A 15,335-nucleotide genomic window follows, 5' to 3' on the forward strand; every position below is an offset into this window, starting at 1 on the left:
TCCTACGTAGCTTTTGATTACATTGAGGAACTTCATTGGTACTTTTTGAGTTTCAGACCCAGATACCTGCCCATGAAAGCTTTCACTCCCATACATATATCACTACACAATGTGGACTACCACACTCGTGCAGGCTTCATGAGATGCACATAACACATCACATCTGGTGTAGCCACTCACCTGTTCTTAACAAGCCAGTAATCCTGGCCATCCTTGGTTCCATAGCCAACAACAAGGACACCGTGGTCAAGCTGCTCACTGCTGCACTCTGGTTCATCATAGATACCTGTGCAGGGTGAACAGATACAGAAGATGTAAAGAACTGTAACGAAAGCCACCGCATCTGATACTAAGAATAATGCAGAAACCATAAATGATTGTCGAAGTAAGTGAAGCTTCTCGCTCTTCAACTGTCTCGGCTGCAGTATTGCTGCCACTGAGTTTCTCATCTTTTGGCTAAGCAGCTTCACGCACTGCATCACTCTTCATTGGCCAAAGGACCACTTCATTTGGAGCTATCTTTGTGGTGTTACACAGCACATGAACCCAGAGCACCATGCAACACATGCCACTGAGGCGTGTCCCTTCTGCCGTGATCACGTGCAAGTGTGCATACAGAGGACGGGATAAAATCATCAACCAGCGCCATACCCTACACATAACCTCCTCCTCTTCACAGTCCAACCACCACAGCATCAAAAGCCATCCCGCTCCATAATATCGAGAGCTTTGCTTAAAAAAAATACCTTTACTCCCAACGCCACTGCCTTACACATGCATGCCTAATCTTGGTTAAATGAGCACCCAGTGATGTTCCTAGGAGAACATTGTAATTTGAAGTCCTCCCCAGTGTTTAAATTTAAGTCCAGAGTCCTTTCCAGGGTTCTAGGCTCATGTAAGCACTTATTCCTTAAAAAAAAAAAAACATGCTTAAAAAAGGCTGTTCATAACTCTCAAGCTACCGATGCTGTATTAACTAGTAACAATCGTGAACAAAGCACTGGTGGCACTATTTGTTACAACTGGAGCCACACGATGCCCTTGCCTGGATGATACTCTCGCAAGTCTACGTTTACGCTGTGTGCTGTACCAGAAACTCACAAACAGCCGATACCTGCTGCACATATGTCTCTTTCCGCTAGATGTGCCAGCATTCATTGCATCTCATTTAGCAATCTGACAAATAATTATCACATAATTTTCACTTTTGTTTTTCTAACCAGCCAACTTTTATTTGCATCAGAGAGTGATTTCTATCTTATTTCTAGTTAGTGTGTGTCAGAATCTCAATAATTGTATAGTCGGTCTCCGGTGAAATACAAACTACCGGTTGGCGACTGTATTTACTTAACTTTTCTTGAAATCAAGACATTCTGAAGATATTAAATTTACAATAAAGAAAGTTTACTCATAGAGTGTTGATGTTCCTTTTTAGGTCTTTTGTATTTCTTTGTTACTGTATTTTATGATCCCCACCACTGACCATTATTTTATGATCCCCACCCCTGATTAGACTGCTAGGCCATCCTTGTTACTATAGTTCCTTCTCTCCCTCTTAAGTGTCCCTTTAATATGTGGTGATGATTATGACCCCTGGCCATGATTTCTGCAGCCTTCCTTCAGACACCAGTGAAAGAATCCCCAGAGTGCCATGAATGAGGCCTCAAGAGACCGATCTCACCTTCCGAGTAGAACTGGAACGACTGGTGGCTGGCATCGATGGCAACCGAGACAGGCCCAACGGTGGCCACGGCCTTCTTCAGCTTGTCCTCCTTACCTTCCGGTATGTCAACAAAGCCACTGTCGGTGGCACCCACACCACTCTTTACGAAGTGGCAGACACCATCCTGCATGGGCAGATTTGCAGATATGTGAAAATCCAAGCAACCCGTACCTCAAAGAAGGCAACAAGCTGCACAGGTGAGTTCGCACACGCTTCAAATTAAATTAAATTATTGGGTTTTACGTGCCAAAACCACGATCTGATTATGAGACACGCCACAGTGGTGGACTCCAGGAAAATTTCGACCACCTGGGGTTCATTAACGTGCACCTAAAACTAAGTACACGGGTGTTTTCGCATTTAGCCCCCATCAAAATGCGGCCACCGTGGCCAGGATGAGCACGAGGTCCCGCGACCTCGTGCTCGAGCGGGATCCATAGTCGCCAGGAAACCGGCTACGCAATCTCTCATTGATCCCCACGTCGAGTGGACCGGACCACATCACAGCCTAGCTGATGCTTTGACCAGCGAGAAAGAAGACAAGGACTGCTGCAGCAATGAAGACAGCGGCAGCAACCACGACGGCCAAAACGCTCACTGCACTTGACGTGTTGAGGCATTCAGTGGAGTGCAAAAACATTCGCGAGATCACGCGCGCGCACTTCTACGCCTTCCAGAAGGCGATCGTTGACGATTTGGGCAAGAAGAAAACGCACACGGATAGTAGAACCCCACTGATACGCTTTTCAAGGTACTGAGAAAAAAAAGAAAAGTTTTGGCCGCAAGGCGAGGCAACGATTGCGATAGCAAATTAGTAGACAGCTGTACGAAGTAAGGATAGTAGTTTTATCGGCCGGATAAGCTTGTAAACATTCGCTTACTAACTAACAAGCACGGTGTCACACGCACACAAGTAAACACGAACCCATCTCACTGGATGTCACAGATCGCTTTCAAGGTACGACCATATGATACGGCGCCGGCGCAGCCGTGCCATATCGGAAATGTGCCGGTCGCTTGTTGCAACGTACAAGCTGGCTGCACCGCTAATTTTACATGACCGCCACATGTAAACTCAACATAAGATGCAGGAAAATTACAGATTGGGGGCGTATCAAGGGGATCTTAATGCATGGAAGTAAATGTGAGATTGAGGGCGTGACCACAAAAACGCAACGTAGCAGCCGGGAAAACGCAGCAGCGAGGAACCGTATCAACGGGGTTCCACTATTAGAAATATTTTCTGCTAAAGATAAATTCATTTTTTCTTGATTTTGTGTATGTTTTGATGATACAAATTTTGGGTGATAGGGATGGGCAAATATTCGGTATTGTCGAATATTCAATCGAATTATTCTCTATTCGTTACTCGCTTTGAATCGAATTCAGGTATTCTATATTTTGGAATTATTCGGTGCGCCCGAATAGGCAGCCAGAAGCCACGGAGGGCCGGTACAAAAACACGTCTCGGAGGCTATGCTTAACGTCATGGCTGCCATACATCAATCGTAAATCTCGAAGGCTATACATTTTTCCATTAAAGAGCCAGAAATGTGCGACGCAAAAGGCTGAAACGGCGCTAGCGTCCAACCGAAACGAGGCGGCAGAGTCCGCATCTATAGTCATCAGTGGAAATAGTGCGTGAATGACAGCAACAGAGGAACGCTTCGTGCATATTTGTGCCTTTATTGCGTTTGCCGCCACCCAAAGCAATGTGTTGGCCGTGGGATTTCATAGTCGCCATTCATGATTGCATTGATAGTGGCCGTGGTTTCTTCCGCAGCGGTTGCGGCAAAAAGTAGTTTCGTTCTGGCTCAATACGCGTGTCGGCCGCGTGCCCAAAAAGCTTCGTAGTTGCTATCCATGATCACATATAGATAGCGACCGCGATTTCGTCTGCACTTGTTGCAGCGAACAGTAGTTTCATTCTGACTAGGTGCGTGTGTCGGCCGCATGCCTTAAGCACCGCAAAGTCACTGTTCATAATCGCGTCGATAGCGGCTGTGGTTTTCTCTGCAGCGGTTGTGTCAAACAGTTGCTTTGGTTTGACTCGGTGCAAAGTTGTCGAGGATGAAGAGCACCGGCTACATCGCGATAGACGTGCGATCAGTTGGCAATCAGCTCACTGGCGAAAAAATAATCGGGATGTGCGCGTGGTAGTGCAAAGCGTGTCAAAAATGATGGCGCGCGCCGCAGCCATGCTGCGAAGGAAGTCGCAAGGCCTCGATCGCCGGTGCGAGAGCCAATCAGTCACGAGATGACAAGAATTGCAGCTTCCGCCCTGCTTTTGTACAAAATAGCAAAATAATTTGCTCATCCATTCCACTAATAAAAGTGTGTTAACACAGTAAGCATTTGCTTATTGTTTTCTGGATAGCCTGATAATTCGGCATTCGGTTAATTCGGACATTTTTTTTCCATCCCGTGAAATTCGAATTAACTAAGTTTTACCATAATATGTGATATGTACTATTCGAACTATTCGATTTGAAATTATTCGAGCAAATAACTATTCGCTTCGAACCTCAAAATCACTATTTGCCCATCCCTAGTGATAATATTTCACGTGACTCCGCAAGATTCGTATCACCGAGGTTCTACTGTATATCAGAAACTAGTAGCCAACTCCTGTTAATTTGAACCTTGTGGGAAGATTTGTTCTAATTATCCAAAAGCATGAATTAACAAAGAGCAGCAAAATGAATGAATTCAAATATTTTTTATTGCTCGAGGCAGTCTCCAATGTCTTTCTGCTTAGGGCTCTTGAAGTGTGACTCAACCAGCATGTGGCAACGAGCGCCGACATGTTCAAACACTGCCTCAGTGGAAACAGCTATGCCACAAATATGACAATCCACTAGGGGGTGTGCGAATAGTGATTTTTGGGACTGAATCGAATAGTGCCAGAAGCAAATCGAACATTGAATAGTTCTTGAATAATGAACAGCCATTATCACAATTAATATAAAATGATGTTTGCATCCTAGTACTCTTAGTCAGCAATGTACATCGTACCTTATGAAGCATTGTTAATTAAAAGCACAAATAGAGCATTAGGAGCAAACAAGTAGTTTCTTCGCATGCACAGAAATCGCACGAACAGTACAAATGATCTATATATAGCCTGTAAATTATGGCTACCTAAGCGACATAGCCTGCTATACTACGCAAGTTCTCATGTTTTAGTCACTACTACTATGCCTGTGGGGGTGAAAATTTACCATACTTCTGCTCCAATTTTATGTTTAATTGGCCACAGTTGCTGTTTTGAAATATTCTAAAAGGTTTTCCAAAAATATTCACATTTACGAATACTGACTATTTGATTCAAAGACCAAAACGAATAGGACACTATTTGTTTTGAATATTCGCACAACCCTACAATTCAATGTCAACATTTGTGACATTCAGCTATAAGCATTTGTGACATTCAGCATTTGTGGCATTCAGCCAGTTGCCATTCAGCTATAATCGCCTGTGTCACTGCTTGCACTGAGATGTTATTTTCTATTTACTGAATGCGGTTTAACCAATTCGAAATAAACATCTTGGTTGATGTGGAATCAAACCCTGAGGCTTGGCTGCCAATTTATTGATTTAACAAGTTTCACTATGCCACCGCTGCCGCAAAGCATGCCAGTAGAGTAGTCATTAGCGGGCTAAAGTACAACTATGGCAAGAAGCGTGTTGTGTTTGTGCCATGACAAAACTGCTTACCCCAAAGGAGATAAGGCCGAAAGGTGAGAATAAAAAGATTCTACAATTAGGGGTGAGGTTGAGCACCCTCCAACTGTCCCCTAACATTCACTGGAAGGTTTTGCACAGGCATTGTCCCCTTCAACGTTCCTTGAACCTAAGCACAGTGGGAAAGTGCCGAGCACTACTGTCATCATGGTGCCAACAGAGTCGCTGAGCATGCGCTCTTGAATGACGTGAAACTGGTCTACTACAGTTAAAGCTGGATATAATGAAATTGACAAATTCCCGAAAAACTTCGTTATAAAGAGGATTTCGTTATATGCAGGTTTGGCATGAAAATTCGAAAAAGAAACGCTTACCGTATGTACTATCGCTCAAGATTTACTCCCAATACACTGTAGTTGCGATGAACAAAAATGTCCCAGTATCACCCAAAAGGTGAAGGTCTTTGCGATTGCGACAGCAAATTAGCAGACAGCTATACGAAGTAAGGATAGTACAGTCAAACCTCATTAATACGTACCCACATAACGCATAATTGCAGTTTAAACGTAATCGCGAAATTCCCCCACCCAGCCCCCATTCAACCCCATGTATTGGCTGACCGCTTAAGCCGTAGTCGCTCATTGCCCACCAAACGGTTAGTGTGTACTATTTTTCTTGTTCTACACGCACAGGCACAAAATCGACAAAATCACATGTTCGCAGACGTTCGATTCTCGAGTTGCGATGCCCGGACGACAGTCGCCAGCGATACTGAACTTACAACATGGCCACCATGACGTATTTTCTGCCGATTGCCGGGCAAAAAACATGGCCTTCGAGATAGGTTCCCGGTAACGCGGAGAAGCTGCTGGTAAGGGGTGCAAATTCGCTGTCGCCGTCGGAGTAGTAACCGCGCAGAAGCACATTTTATTGTGAAGTGGATTTGTGTAGTCCCCGTGGCCGTCGCTTTGAGGTTCCGTGTAAAGTCGAAACATGGCGACATTGTCGGTGCGCGCCGTACGCTGTGTGTGCAAGTGAAAGCTTGCAGGGGATTCAGCCGACTCAATCTCGCGCGCGCGAGGGAGAAGGGGGGAAGCGCGCTTTAGCACTAGGCACGGCGGGGGAGGCGAGAAATTGAGGCGTTTACTTTGGCGGCGGCCACCGTATCTTGAAAGCGATCTGCAATGTGGAAAAAGTGTGCGCCCGCGTGGGCTTATCTTCAAAGCGAACTGCAGACAAAGTCAATATCTCGCGTTTCTTCGTTGAAGCACTCATCCTTCAAATGTCGCACCAGGTACTGGATGCGTGGACGCGTGTCGTTTCGCACAAGTGCGAGGCGTCGGAAACGTAGAGCGAGCGACACGATGGCGTCGTATAGTGTCACCTAATGTCAAGTTCGTTAAGTGAAGCGCAGAGACTTACGCAGTAATCAAAGAGTGGTGCTGCCAGCGCGTTAAAAAAAAAAGACTTTTTTTTTTCCTTCGGCAACATCAACAGGAAAAGGAGAGTGCCGGCTTGGCGGGCTGGGCTAGCTGCAGCAAGCTGCGGGGTCAGGTTTGAATGAAGGGAGGGGGAAAGGTCAAGCCTGCGGCGGCAAGATCGCCAGGTCGAGGGATGCAGGCCCTCCTCGCGCACACTCGCACGCACACGTGGGCTCGCTCTCGCGCTGTGAATTCGAGCGCGCCAAGCGCGCCGCCGCCGCTTCGCATTCCGTCGCGGCGGAGAAGGTGCTTCCAGTTGCTGCTCGCGCAAAAATGACAAAATTTGGGGCGAAATCTCTAGGTTGTCGGCGGGGAAAATTCGTTATATCGAGGGGGTCTCCCGTTGCCACTTCAATACATAGAGGTCTCAAATACATGTGCTTCTAAGGAGTCACGGCGGGGAATACAAAAACTTCGTTATATCCAGGAATTCGTTATATGGAGGTTCGTTATAAGCAGGTTTAACTGTAGTACTACTACTAGGCAGCAGCAGCTTTCTTTCCCAACAAAGCTGCCATTAAAGGAATGCAGTGTGATGGAACTGGCACGGTGATGAAGAAAGTTGTAGATGTCCTATGGTACAACGAAGAAGCAACTTAAAGGGACACTAAAGAGAAACACTAAATAATTATCAAGAGGTTGAATTACATGAAAAAATTGGGGCCAAACATGAATTTCTTTAATTTTGCGCTGGAACCCTAGTGCCGGTTCATCATGGATGTCAAAGTATTTTCTTGTACAGTCAACGACCGATAATTCAAACTTCACGGGGAACGTTAAATAAGTCCGAACTATCGAATATCCGAAAAAAACAACGAATGTTTGCAGCAAGATTCGTTGCTGCATACACTTCTGCTTACGTGCAACCAAGTACGCCTATATTTCTGCCAGTTTTCTGTTGTCGCTGTACGCTGATGCAAGGACTGCAAAGGCTCGAGTCAGATCCGCATGACACATCATCATCCGAGTTAGAGTCGCTGCTTGATGGTGGGCGAACTTGCTCAATTATTTCGTCATCGTTATGTTCGGCACACAACACCGTGCTGTCAACATCTGCAAAGTCTTAAAATGTAACGGCAGCAGGAATCAGCACACCGCAGCCTAGCAGGTCATCAATGATGACCGCATTTGAGCTCGTTGTGGTAGGTGACAGTTCAGGCTCTTCAGTTGCGGAGTCTGGGTCATTCAGACTGCAACTCAAGACTCATTCGGAGTCAGGACTGCGAGGGGACCGTTGGTGCCATTTGACGCAGCCTGTCGATAACTTCACGAGCAAGACTCCTCGGAGCCAGCAAAGCGCTGTCTGGAATGCAACAAACAGAATGGCGAGAGCGGGCCTTGCGCTGGGATGACGGAATAGGATGTGATGATCGCGATATTGATGCGACCTCACAATTCAAGCAAAGCCTCCAAGATCAGCATTTCTAATTTAATCTGAGGTGTAATGCTGCAACCGAGACAAGGCCTCAGGGATTAACATGTCATGTGTAATCTCTGAGGCGATACTTGATGTCTCGTATCTCTGAGGCCATACTTCATGTCTCATCGAGGTTGCCAGAGGAGATAATGGCAGCAGAATCCGCGAACTCTACAGTCACGGACGGAGTCCAGATAATCGAATGTAGAGCTAGCGGCTGTCGGAAAAATTGGTCATCTTTACACATTAAGTCTAAAGGGCCATTGGCAGAGCCGCAAAGCTGTCCGAATTATCGGAGTCCGATCTATCAGTCGGCGACTGTATATGGGAGGTAGTGGCACAGTAAAAGTTCTTGGAACTAGCCAAGCTCAGTTTTTGGCTCCTTTAGAAAACAATGTAGGCCATCTTTACCGATAACGCCAGATCAGACGCTGTCAAAATGGTAACAGTCACTTCCTTTGTTATTGTAAAAGACAGCTTGTAAAAGACAAGCATGAGTTGATTCCTATTCTGCCAATCTTTCTTCTTGACGCCCACTTCTCTTTCATTTTTCCTCCAGTCGCCCCTTCGTCGTCTGCTGTGTGGCGATTATAGCCTTCTTGTCGTGGACACTTTTTACAGCCTAGTTTATTTTCCTCTTTCATGTCTAGCAACACAATATTTGCCAAGCCAGCGGCGGCAGGCAGCGAAGAACCACTAGTCAAAGGTGTAATGACAAACACTCTGTGTCTGCTAGCTGGCAAAACATCGTGGAAAGGGTGCAACGCCTGTGTTCGTACAAATAGTCGCCATTGACAACTGGGCCACATTTCACTCATTGACTGAAAGTGCTGTGCAGATCAGTGGGCAACCAAGTGGCTTAAGCTAGTGCTTAAGATTTATAAGTTAATTAGTACGCTTACAAGTTGGAACACTGGTCGGAACAGTGAAATCTCATGCGCGGGCAAGAAGTTCCGAAGTGAATTAATGCCACCAATGCTCAGCTAAGTTTGTAGTATGCATCATCTGCCCTGGCTGAGTACAATAGATTACTGTCACGGTATTTCAAGTAGATATTGCGGTGCAGGCAAACATACCGAACCGAGTTTTTCATACTGACAACATGGAAGTGCACAATTGTTCAACATTATCATGGTGCCTTCCATGTCTAAAAATCGGTCAGCAACTTTTGTGTCAGTGGCACAAGTTATAAGTTCAACTTGAAGCTCTTTTTATGTTGTACATGGTGGTCTGCCTTTTCGGTTGTATACAACTGTTGAGAGTGGTGTTGGGTCTGGGGCTTAACCACCACCATGCAGTTGCAGTCCACACACACACAGCCCCCCACACTGAATCCTGTGCTTACCGTGCCATTGTATGGGTAGATCATCTCTGTGTCGATGCCCTTGTTGGCCTTGATATACTTGAAAGCATTGTCCATGAGACCACCCTCACAGCCATTGTTGCCAAAGCTCGTGGAGCAGTCAACCAGGTTCTGCTCGCTGAGCGAAACAAGCTTGCCAGTCTTGCGGAAGTGCTGGCCCTCCAGGGATCCCGTCTGGTTGAACACGAAAAGAATGAGAAAAAACAATACTGAGCAAGACACAACCATCAATCAGCCTATGCCCACTGCAAAACAAAGCTCTCCCCAGTGATCTCCAATTACAGCCAAACCACATCATAACAAAGTCACGTCCAATATGAAAATACTTCCATTACACATTTGATATTCGTTATAAGCATACATTGATTTGATATGGGTAAATTTGTTTCATATTTTAGCAATTAGGTCAATACGAAATAAACACAACCATGATGCCTATGAAAGGACAGTAAAGGGCCTCACGAGGATTTCGATGGCCCATCAGCGGCTTATCGTGCCAATATGGGGCTCAGGAATAACACTAAATCACATATGCACACTTTGCGTCGTCACTATACACAACTCTGCTATCGGTGTGATTACCACAATCACTTGCCAACTGCGGGCCAGCCAAACCAAGCCGCTGGTCGAGAGATCATTTTAAGGTGCTCTTGCCGAGTATTTGACATTGTATACCAAATAAATATACAGTCAACGTCCGAAAAAACTAATGCGTGCCTTTTACTGCCCCCAAGGACTCAAATCGCCACTGACATGTCCGAAATAGCTCTGAAAGACTGCCAGTACACTTATTAGGCGTATCAGTGCTCGTAATGTGATAGGAGACGGTGGGTGCACACATGCATAATTAAGGAATACAGTGTCCCGTGACAATTGCCCCTTCCCACTCTTAGCATGCTTCACTGCAATACTTGACGTATGCATCACTGCATACACTGTTGTATTGAAGAGAAGTTGACTTTCGGCAACCGGCATTATGCAACGCTCCGGCTTTCCAAGTTTCCAAGACAATGGCGAGGATTCAAAGGCGGAGTCAGCGCCGTTGCTATCAGCAGCAAATTGTTTCAATGAAAAACACGGCACTGAACAGAAAGAAGCTTGGTAGTGAAAGTCGAAGCAGCTAGGCCTAGTGCTGCTGCGGTGGTGACTACGGCTGCCAGCGGATCTGTGTGCGAGAGCGCCGATTCGAGGAGGTGACATAATCAACATGGCGGCGGTGGTGGCTACGATTAAGTGCCGTTTCGGACCTACGGTCATGGCAAAAAATTCGGAAAATCAAACAACAAAGGTTTTTCGCATCCAAAATTTCGGAGTAATCCAAAATTTCAGAGCATCCAAGTAACGGTGCCGCGAAGGCGTCCGAATTATCGGAGATGTCCGAAAAATCGGGCATCCGGAAAATCTGTCAATGACTGTATTGAGCTGTCAAGCAAACAAATATATATTCACTTTGCTGTAACCAATATTGGCTCAAATCTTGCATTTTTGGTTTCGTTATATCACTTAAGTAGAGCATGCCCAACCATATTTTAGACTGACTTTGCTATACCTGTGTTTATTATATTGAGGTTTGACTAGTAGTACCCTCATATAGTTCACAGTGTGGTACATCTAGGAGGGTATGCCGTGCACAGCACACAGCAGATACTCACAGTGCTGAAGGCCCAGCAAGACCCACACTGTCCCTGGTTCTTGATGGGGGTCACGGCACCTTTCTTCCTCCAGTCAATTGCCTTGGGCAGGTGGACATCCTCGACCCCCTCAGGCTCAAGAAAGAAGCTGCCCTCACGTGGAGTGTCCCGGTAGTTGCGCTTGAAGCCGTTGCGCGTGCTGACAAACTCGTGGTGCAGCTGGAAAAACGAGAGCAAGAATGCTGAGAACCGAAGTTTGAAAATATAAGGGTGAATACCAGTTGCCTATCTGGAGCAGGCTCCCATTTTATAGTGCACATTTAGGATAAACTCACTGCATGTCTAATGAATCTCTCTCTCTCTGATTGAGGCATAGATTTGGCCAGACAATACACAGCTTATAGCAACACTTCTGCTAGCTCTAGTAGAATCTTGTTTTGAGCAAGTGGGTGTGTGATATTCAAGGAAATCTACGATGCAAACAGAGAGCACATGCGACAGGACAGGTGGCACTCGTCCTTTTGGATGTGTTCTCTGTCTGTGTCTAGTTTTCAGTGTAGATTTCCTTGAATATTCCACTAGCTGTGTGTGACAACCTACACTTTGATCCTGCAGACAGGTATGTTTGTTTTTCTCTGGCAGATTTGAACACAGTGTAGACCGCTTATAACGTAAGTCGCCGGAGTCGTGAATATCTGCACTATAAGCGGTAATGCACTATAACCAAAACAACGATTTTCAAGCCCTGCACGTATGCAAAACATGTAGGCCAAGCATGTAGACACGCTTTGTACTATCGCGTGCATTTCGTGATGTTTTCGCCAGTGAGCTGCCAAAAACATAATCATGATGTAGCCGGTGCTCTTCAAGCTCGACAGCTTTGCACCGGGTCAAAATGAAACAACTGTTTGCCGCAACAGCTGCGGAAAAAACCGTGTCCGCTATCGACGCAATTACGAACGGCGACTATGCGGTGCTGAAGGCACGCGCCCGACGCACGCACCGAGTCCATTCGCTGCAACACCCGGGGGGGGGGGGGGGGGGCAGTCGAAACCGCTGTCGCTATCTATGATATCATCGATGGCGACTACGTGGTTTTTTAGGCACGCGGCCGACGCGCGTACTGAGTAAAAACGAAACTACTGTTCGCCGCAACCATTGCAGAGAAAACAGCGGCCACTATCGACGCGATCGTGGATGACGACTACGCAGTTACGAAAGCCTGCGGCCAACGCGGTGTTATGCGCAGCGGTAAACGCAAGAATACAGGCTTTAAAGACACAAATAATCTCGAAGCGTTCCGGCGTTGCTGTCATTCACGTACGATTTCAACTGATGGCTGTGGCGATGTGGACTCCGCCGCTTTGTTTCGGTTGGCCGCTAGCGCCGTTCTTGCTCTTTTACGTTGCACACTTGCGGCGCTCCTCGCTCACGGAGCTACGAAAGTAGTCCGAATTTAACCGATGTGCGGCCAAATACGTCGGAATTAATGAGAGTTTGATTGCATTGAATAATGCATACCCCGGCCCGGAGCAAGCACCTTGTTGAGAAGCGTGCTCCCTGCCGCCCTTGTCGGCGAGATTTTTCCGCGGAAGCCACATTATAACTGGTATTTTGTCTCACGCGGCTCCACTGTAAGCGGTATGCGTATACATGGAGTTCTATGGGAGGGTAAACGGGAGTCGGAAAAGGCCGCGTTGTAGTCAGTTCTGCACTATACACGGTTACGTTATAAGTGGGCTATACTGTATTTTTCAATTTGAATCCAAGTATGATCCAAGGGCAAATCATGGATTTGGTTAGCTCTTCCGAAACAATTACCAGAATTTGCCACGAGAAAAAGGTTAACAAGTTTTATTTCATTCAGGAGACATTCGATTTGAAATAAGCAGAAGAAACAAGGCAGTGTTGGTTTCTGCTGGAAGAACAGACACTGCTTTAGACATTAGAGTACTGATGTGACAATTTCTGCTTTTCATTTTTTGTACCCTAGAAACCCTAGAAAAAATACTGGTAAGCTTGAGAGGTTGTCTGCACAGTTGTACCATAGCAGATGATCGAGCAAGCCAGAGCGAGTTCTAAAGGGTTACAATGCTCTGCTCCCATGTAACAACCTTCTAAATCGTGACACCACGACAGTCACTTTCCGGGAAACAAGCTTAAAACTGGTTCATAAAAAACCTATTAATAGAGAATTATTTAGCCTGCCTTCAAGTCTGCCAGTACTCTAGGATTTCGAGATCGAAGACCTTCATTTAGCACAAGAAATGAAAAGTCAGAAATGTCAAAGATTAAAGTACTACTGAGTACACATCAGGTCAATTTTTTGTAAATAGGTTTGAGGGCCTAAATATGAAATTAGTTCTGAAACGTCGCTAAAACTAAAACTTCACTTTATATGTTACAACTTTCATTCAGGTCAGTTCAGCGATTGCCTGAGTTGAGCATTTCTCTATTTCATAAGTACTTCAGTAAGAAACGCCTGAGATAAAGCTAAACAGTTAAAATATACAGCATCATGGTGCAATGTTATAGGGGCCCTGAAACACTTTTCTAACTAATCACATATATATATAGAATGGCCTCGCTATTAAAGGATGTCTTCTCATGAATCTGAAGCCGCAATAATCTTTTGAATCCTTCAACTATAAGTGGAGTTATTGCACCGATAAGAGGGTAAAGTTGCAGCCAAAAGTTTAGTGCCATGGAAGTGAAAGGGTTCGTTACAGCACCCTGTGGTCGCCGTAGTAGACCGACGCTACACAGCAGGCCGCTGCCATCTTGAAGGCCACGTGCAGTGCAAAGATTAAATTAATTTTCTGTCTTTTTGAGATCGCAGACATATACGTCGTATATCTTTCACTTATTTAACTCGCAATTATGTATTACTGAGAATGCTCGCACAATCACGAAATCAGCCAATAGTGTTGGTGGGTCCAGCTGCTTTCGATGACGTTGCATGACGGCATTGTGGAAGTGAGAGCCAACGATCTTTCGCGGTTTGTAAATTAGTAGATTGTAAATTCCCTGCTGCATGCAGTGCAGCAATATTTGGCATAACACATGTTCACAGCAGCCTCTACGACAGATTGGCAACATTTTTTTACTACGTTCAAAAGTGTTTCAAGGCCCCTTTAAGGGGCACACTAAATTTGGATTTGCAATTGATTGCAGCAGAGTTTTGACATGAAGGCATCGGCAATAATATTTTACCAATACAGGTCTACCTAATGCATTTCATCAAGCATTTTTTTCCTTGTGAAGTGGATGACATGTTCGTGCTGTGTTGGTTTGAATACTAATTAGGTTAAGATTGAATTGTATTGTGCAACTAACTAGACCTAGACTGCAGCACTGCTTTCCCAAGACCCCACCCAAACACCAGTGCAAGCTTACCAAGTCTCCGAATTCGTTCATCGCAAGCTTGTACGAGACCTGGTTTTTGGCATACTTCTCATTGTGCCGTGCAATCTTCATCCTGTTTTCCATGTAGATCTTCAGCCTGTAGTATTCTTCTGTGTCAGAATCATAGTCCTTCCCTGCACACGATCATGGCATGCACATGGAAAATGATGTCAACTTGAATGCAGTTTTAATTCAAGTTTATCAAAGCCATGCTTCGGCTTTACAGAGGCCCTGAATCCCTGTCACAAGCCAGCATTACCATGTGACAACATTGGCAATGGTGACATGTCATGGATTAGGTTGCGGGATCGAATCCCGGCCGCCACGGCCGCATTTCAATGGAGGCGAAATGTAAAAACACCTGTGTGCTTGCGTTGTAGTGCACAGAACCCCAGGTGGTCAAAATTATTCCAGAGCCCTCCACTATGGCGTGCCTCATATTCAGAACTGGTTTTGGCACATAAAAGCCCAGAAATAAAAAAATAAAAATGGCAACACTGCATGACACACAAGTAGAATGGCTAGATATAGCACGGCAAATGAAGGACCAGCAAGTTTTCTTAAAGGAAGCCTGAAAAGTGGTGTGACGCTTAAGAAAAAAAAAAAGAAAAAAACACTAGAACAGGCAGAT

At 45.5% G+C, this 15,335-nt stretch overlaps 1 protein-coding gene across 3 annotated transcripts in view; it reads right to left on the reverse strand.

The window, feature by feature from the left end:
- LOC119461488 (procathepsin L) overlaps positions 1–15,335 on the reverse strand; it is a 392,372-nt gene that overhangs the window by 9,898 nt on the left and 367,139 nt on the right. For all 3 annotated transcript variants that reach the window (XM_049673126.1, XM_049673125.1, XM_037722823.2), the window contains exons 3-7: positions 14,696–14,838; positions 11,321–11,518; positions 9,651–9,842; positions 1,682–1,847; positions 181–286 (exon numbers count right to left, since the gene is read on the reverse strand). In XM_049673126.1, coding sequence (XP_049529083.1) covers positions 181–286; positions 1,682–1,847; positions 9,651–9,842; positions 11,321–11,518; positions 14,696–14,838 — 805 coding nt within the window. The remainder of the gene's footprint in view (positions 1–180; positions 287–1,681; positions 1,848–9,650; positions 9,843–11,320; positions 11,519–14,695; positions 14,839–15,335) is intronic.

This window comes from Dermacentor silvarum, chromosome 8 (assembly GCF_013339745.2).
Source record: "Dermacentor silvarum isolate Dsil-2018 chromosome 8, BIME_Dsil_1.4, whole genome shotgun sequence".
In the NCBI taxonomy this organism is placed as follows: domain Eukaryota; kingdom Metazoa; phylum Arthropoda; class Arachnida; order Ixodida; family Ixodidae; genus Dermacentor; species Dermacentor silvarum.